The sequence below is a fragment of the Erithacus rubecula genome (assembly GCF_903797595.1).
Source record: "Erithacus rubecula genome assembly, chromosome: 15".
Taxonomy (NCBI): domain Eukaryota; kingdom Metazoa; phylum Chordata; class Aves; order Passeriformes; family Muscicapidae; genus Erithacus; species Erithacus rubecula.
This window is the reverse complement of record NC_136667.1, coordinates 18646249-18652638: the sequence shown is the minus strand read 5'-3', so window position 1 is coordinate 18652638 and position 6390 is coordinate 18646249. Positions and strand designations below refer to the sequence as shown.

The 6390-nt window shown below is 60.3% G+C and overlaps 1 protein-coding gene across 1 annotated transcript; it reads left to right on the top strand.

The window, feature by feature from the left end:
- The first annotated feature begins 3237 nt into the window (after positions 1-3237).
- RAB33A (RAB33A, member RAS oncogene family) lies at positions 3238-6383 on the top strand. Its single transcript, XM_079319188.1, has 2 exons — positions 3238-3541; positions 5896-6383. The coding sequence occupies exons 1-2, from the start codon at positions 3317-3319 to the stop codon at positions 6352-6354; spliced, it is 684 nt and encodes a 227-aa protein (XP_079175314.1). The 5' UTR covers positions 3238-3316; the 3' UTR covers positions 6355-6383.
- Positions 6384-6390: the final 7 nt, after the last annotated feature.

The following is a 6390-nucleotide window of genomic DNA, read 5'->3' as shown; positions in this document are numbered from 1 at the left end:
CCGTAAACCCCAGACTTGTGGTGAGTGAGTGGGTTCTGGCATTCACTGGAGCCTGGGGGTGAGGACACACAGCTTGTCTTTGAATGATGCTCTTCAGGTCTTCCTTGCACACTGCAAGATTGCTGACCCAGCCACGGATCCCTGAGTGCCTTACACAGCTCACTCGTACCACATCCACCCACCAAGTTTTCACTGGTTTAGCTAAATGTGTCATTTAATGGATTTAACTGTGGGGGAGAAGTGCTGTCAGTGCTGTAAGCAAACAAAGTTAGTGACTTTGATGCATTAAAGCATAAACTGAGGAAAAAGAGGAGTACAGCCCCAGGAGAACAAAGGCAGGCACCAGGGGTGGCAGTGGAGCAGGAATTACAATGTTTTTCATGATTTTCCACTATTATTACAAAACTATGCTGTTCAGAAGGTGTATTCTCATCTCCCTTACTCCTTTCTGATATCCCATCAACCTGGCAGGTGGAAAGGTATTCCTTCCCAGGGTTACAAGTGTTTTTAGAAGTGAGGTGCTGAGTCATCCCAGGTGCCTGAGTCCTCAGGTGTGTTCTGGGGATCCCAAGGAGGCAGTGCCTTGGAAAGGTGCTGAGAATTCCCATGGCATGGGAGGACACCCATGTTCCTGGGGCTGTAACCCTTTCCTCTCTTGCTGTCCCAGGTGCACTGGACCAAGGAAGAGAATTACATGTTCAGGCTCTCAGCGTTCCGGGATCCCTTGCAGAGCTGGCTCAGGGACAACCCCCGTGCCATCGTTCCCGACCTGTTCTACCGGCGCGTGCTGCGCTGGCTGGACGAGGACCTGCCGGACTTGTCGGTGTCCCGCGAGCGCAGCCGGCTGCAGTGGGGCATCCCCGTGCCCGGTGACCCCAGCCAGACCATCTACGTCTGGGTGGACGCCCTGGTGAACTACCTGAGCGTGCTGGGCTACCCCGAGAGCCACGGGCCGTGGTGGCCGGCAGCACACCACGTGGTGGGCAAGGACATCCTCAAGTTCCACGCTCTCTACTGGCCAGCACTGCTGCTGGCGGCGGGGCTGCAGCCCCCCGAGCGCATCCTGGTGCACTCCCACTGGACTGTCAGGGGCCAGAAGATGTCCAAGAGCCTGGGCAACGTGGTGGAGCCCGGCGTGTGCGTGGGGCGGTTTGGTGTGGATGGGTTCAGGTACTTCCTGCTGCGGCAGGGTGTCCCTGAGAGGGACTGTGACTACTACGATGAGAAGGTGGTGAAGCTGGTGAACTCAGAGCTGGCAGACGCGCTCGGGGGGCTGCTGAATCGCTCGACAGCCCCCAGCATTAACCCCAGCAACACCTACCCACGCTTCTCAGAGCCCTGTTTCCCAAAGGTCCCGGGCTGCAGGGAGGCAGGCAGGGCGTGTGTTGAGGACTACGAGCTGGTGGCCGCAGTGGCCGCGCTGCCCACGCAGGTGGACGGTTATTTCCAGAGCTTCCAGATCTACAAGGCTTTGGAATGCATTGCCCAGTGTGTGAGGCAGACCAACGGCTTCTTCCAGAGGCACAGGCCCTGGAAGCTGGAGCGGAGGGAAGCTGGGGAGCAGCTATGGCTGGACACCGTCCTGCACGTGACACTGGAGTGCCTGCGCGTGTACGGGACGCTGCTGCAGCCCGTGGTGCCGCGCACAGCCGACAGGCTGCTGTCCCGGCTGGCTGTGGGACCAGGGGAGAGGGGCCTCTCTGGCCTGACCTTCCTGCCACGCTATGATGGAAAGCCATGTCCCTTTGAGGGCAGGCAGCTCGGACCTGACACTGGCGTCTTGTTCCACAGGCTGGGCAAACCGCAAACTGGGAAGAAGAGAAAGCAAGAAGCTCAAGTCCCTGACAAGCAGCTTCTGTGAATAAAAACTTCAGGGAATTTCTGGACAACATTGTCTCTGTTAAAAGCACCTTCCTCCCATTTCTGGTGCTGTGGAGGGGTTGGAAGCCAGCCTGAGCAGGGAGGATCAAGCCCTGAGGAGAGACAGGCTTGGTCCTGGGCCTCCTTGGTGTCTCCTTGCACAGGGAGATGGATGAGCAGTCACCCTGTGATGTCTTCATCTCTTATTTGATCCACGGGTTTTTGGCCAGGTCAGAAGTAGCTGGAGGTGGTTCTGTGAATTCAGAAACGGTTCTGTGGGGCCGTGGTGCCCATTGTGTCTCTCAACTGAGCTCCCTTTGTGGGCCAAAACAAGTCTGAGCCTCACTGGAGACAATCCTGTGTGGCTGCTCTTTATTCCAAGGGCAGGACGGTGCCGTGGTCAGATAGTGGGTCTCATCCAGCAGTGCAGACCTGCAGATGTGACCACACTGGGAAAGGGGGGATGTGTTTCATCAGACTCAGCCTTCTGAGGCTTTTCCACCTGCTGCAAGGCTCAGTGCACCCTGCTTCATGTCCATGCTGCTGGAAGTAGATGAGCACTGACACTCTGGGGTAGAGGTGACCACTGGAGGTCTCTGGGAAGGAGCCTCCAGCTCCTGCAGGTTCCATCAGTGCTGGCACTGGAGGAGTCATCTTCCAGAGGCCCTTCTGGGGGGCTTTGAGCTTTTTTGGGACTGCCTGGGCTGTGTGAGCAGGAGCAATGCACCCCCTGGGGCTGTGGCCCATGTTCCCATCCGTCCCCATGCCACCATCGCTGTGCCACAGCCTGATGCTGTCCCAGTCCAGCTGACCTGAGTCCCCTCATCCCCTCCTGCCATGGTTCTCTCCTGCAAATCGTCACCTGCATCCCTCACTTCTGCAATCCTTGTGTGTGTCCTTCCTGCTGCAGCCTCCGTGCCGTGGGTGCTGCTCTATTCCTTGGGAACAAGAGGGACACATCCCCTTCCCGGTGTCTCTGATGGTGACACACAGGGGCTGTGGCTGCCCAGCCGGACATGGAGAGGGTCATTCTGGCACCTCTCGGCACCGGGAACGTGCGGATGTCGGTGTCCCTGGTGTCCGGTCCCGCCTCGCTGTGCTCCTCGGTCTCTCGCTCCCTCCCGGCCGCTCCGTGCCGGTCCGTGCTGATCCGTGCGGCTCCGCTGGGGATGCCCGCGCCGCCCGGGCTGAAGGCACTCGGTGCCGGTCCGCGGGGCGGGACCGGGCGATGCCGTAGCCGGTGTGCGGGGCGGGGCTGTGCCGGTGCCGCTGCGCCGGAGCCGGTGCGTGGGGTGGAGCCGTGTTGTGCCGGTGCCGGTCCGCGGGGCGGGGACGCGCTGTGCCGTAGCTGGGGCGTGGGGCGGAGACGAGCGGTGCCGGTGCCGCTATCCGGAGCCGTGCCGGTGCCGGTCTGCGGTGCCCGATGAGCCGTTGAGGCGGCAGCGGTGCGGGAGGGATGGCGGCGGGCGGCGGAGGGGGGCGGCCGCCGGGCCCCGACCCCGCGCTGGAGCCCTACGTGCAGACCCGCATCTTCAAAATCATCGTGATCGGAGACTCCAACGTGGGCAAGACGTGCCTGACCTTCCGCTTCTGCGGGGGCACCTTCCCCGGCAAGACCGAGGCCACCATCGGCGTGGATTTCCGCGAGAAGACGGTGGAGATCGAGGGGGAGCGCATCAAGGTGGGCCCCGCGGCGGCTCAGCGGGCTGAGACCGGCCCCGGAGGGTTCGGCACCGGCCCCGGTGGGTCCCACTCAGCCCCCGGAGGATCCCACTCAGCCCCGGTGGCCCCGCTCCATCCCCCGTGAGCCCCGCTCTGTCCCCCCGGCAGCCGCAGCAGCGATGGCAGCCGGTCCCCATACCTGCCTCTTGCCAATCCCCTTCTGGGGGCTTTTCCTTTCATCCCAGTTGGAGGGAGGGAGCAGGGCCAGGGGAGGATTCTCATCCCTGTGTTGCAGCGATGCCCTGGACCAGTCCCTGCTGCCTTGTCACTGTTTCTGGGGCTGCCCTGAACCTGCAGCGATCAGAAGCGATTGCTAGGGGTGAGTCACCGCCACCCTTTAGATGGGCACAGTTGGATCACCGGGGCGGCTCCAGCCCCAGACACCGGACCAGCGGAGGGCAGAGCTGTGGAGGGATGGGGACAGAGCTCTGTGCACAGCAGGGAGGCTGAGAGCTGCCACAGGCCAGAGGCAGACGTGCTGAACCTGCTCCCAGCTGAGCCTGGAGCTGCCACTGCAGCAGGGTGAATTTGCTTCTGAAGGCTGCTGTGACACCTGTAAAGAATGATCAGCCCAGGCCTGGAGAGCTCTGGCTGGTGTGTCAGAGCAAATCTGCCATTGGTAGGAAACCACCAGGAGCAGAGCTTGTGGTGGAGCTTGGCCTGCCCAGCTGTGGGATCAGCAGCCATGGCCCCCAGGCTGGTGCTGGATGAGCAAACCTCACTGCTGTACTGACAGATGGCTGAGCAAAAGTTGAACTCACAACGAAACCAGAGCTTGTGTTGGTGGGTGAGAGCTTTGTTTGTGCTGCTGGACAGCCCATGAATGTTTTTCCTCTCTCCTTTGGAGGTGCTCATTGTCCCTGCCGTCCCCAGCTCTCTCCAGCCCCACAGAGCTGTGCTGGTGTGAGTTGTGGTGCAGGCTGGCATGGAGCCTGTTTCCTGCCACTATCTGGAAAATGTTGCCAGGTTTTCTACCTTTGGATTTGATTTGAGCTCCAGTGGGCAGGAGTGGGAGGCAGTGCAGCAAACCAGCCTTTTCTTGGGATATGTACCCAAGAGAGGAGGTGAGAGGTGGGAGAAGGACCCTCCCTCTCTTGCTCTCCCTGGGTGAGACTGGCCCTGAAAGGACAGAGCAGCAGCTCAGTGTTTTTCAATTGGAAAGGCTCAGAGGAAGGTACTGTCTCCCTGGGTACAGGGCAATTTGGATTAACTTGGAAATTGCCACTTCCAGGCATCAAACCATTTCCAGGATAACCCAGACTGACCCCTGGGGCACTGTGCTGGTCACCAGTGCTCACCCAGACTTGGTGTCACTGACCAGCACAGTCCAGGCCCAGACATTCAGCCAGTTCCCAATCCAGCTTCACCTTCTGCCCATCCAGCCCAGAGGCCTCCTGCCATCTCTGTCACTCGGGTCAGGGAGCTGCCATCGATGGTAGGCTGGGATGTTCTGGATTGCCTGTGCCCTGCTGGGCTGTCCTTCCAGAAGGTGTTGGGGTGGCTGGAGTTCTCTGTGGGAACCAGGGACTGCAAACATAAGGCTGCTGTTCAGTGTCCCCAGAGCACCTCATCTTCCTGGCCAGGTGGTCTGCAATGTCACCTGTGAGGTTCTGTTCTTTAATCCTCCCCCGTGAGCTCTGTTGGCTCCTCATCCATGCCCACAGAGCTGCTGGCCCTCCCACTGTGCTCCCACACAAAGGGTGGCTCCCCCTCCTCGTTTTCTCTTTTCCTCTGTGAAATCGTCAGTGTTCTCGCTCGTGGCGTAGGATTTGGTGCACAAATAACATGGATCTGTTGGAGGGAGTCCAGAGGAGGCTGCAGAGATGCTCTGGGGGCTGCAGCCCCTCTGCTCTGGAGCCAGGCTGCCAGAGCTGGGGTTGTTCAGCCTGGACAAGAGAAGGCTTGAGGGAGACCTTAGACCCCCTTCCAGTGCCTAAAAGGGCTTCAGGATATCTGGAGAGGAACAAGGGATGGAGGGAAAGGACAATGACCTTAAACTGAAGGAGAACAGGTTTAGATTGGATATTGGGAAGGAATTCCTGGCTGTGAGGGTGGGGAGACCCTGGCACAGGTTCCCAGAGAAGCTCTGGCTGCCCCTGGATCCCTGGCAGTGTCCAAGGCCAGGTTGGACACTGGGGCTTGGGGCAAACTGAGCTGACGGGAGGTGTCCCTGCCCATGGCATGCCCATAGACTGGTTGATGTTTAAATTCCCTTCCAGTCCAAGCCGTGCTGGGACTCTAAAAGCCAGACAGAAGGAAGCCCTCCTGCTCCACACTGCTGTATCCTCCGTTCTCCTCTGCCTCCCTTCCCAGGTGCAGGTGTGGGACACGGCCGGGCAGGAGAGGTTTCGGAAGAGCATGGTGCAGCACTACTACCGCAATGTGCACGCCGTGGTCTTCGTGTACGACGTGACCAAGATGAGTTCCTTCACCAACCTCAAGACGTGGATCGAGGAGTGCAACGGGCACGCCGTGCCCCCGCTCGTCCCCAGGGTGCTTGTGGGGAACAAGTGTGACTTGAAGGACCTGATCCAGGTGCCATCCAGCCTGGCCCTCAAGTTCGCCGACGCTCACAACATGCTTTTGTTTGAGACCTCGGCCAAGGACCCGCAGGAGAGCCAGAACGTGGACGCGATTTTCATGTGCCTGGTGTGCCGGCTGAAGGCGCAGCGCTCGCTGCCCTGCCGGGACGCGGAGGGCTGGCCGCCGCAGCCCCAGGCGCAGCCCCGGCGGCCGGACGAGGCCAGCGGGAAAGGCTCTTGCCCGTGCTGAGCGGGACCCGCCCGGACCCCAATAAAGGCTCTGAGC

What these genes read in the sequence shown, in the direction of transcription:
- RAB33A (XM_079319188.1), top strand. Translation starts at nt 3,317, where the DNA reads ATGGCGGCGGGCGGCGGAGGGGGGCGGCCGCCGGGCCCCGACCCCGCG. An exon ending in TCGAGGGGGAGCGCATCAAG is followed by an intron (nt 3,542 to 5,895) that starts GTGGGCCCCGCG and finishes CTCCCTTCCCAG; the next exon opens with GTGCAGGTGTGGGACACGGC.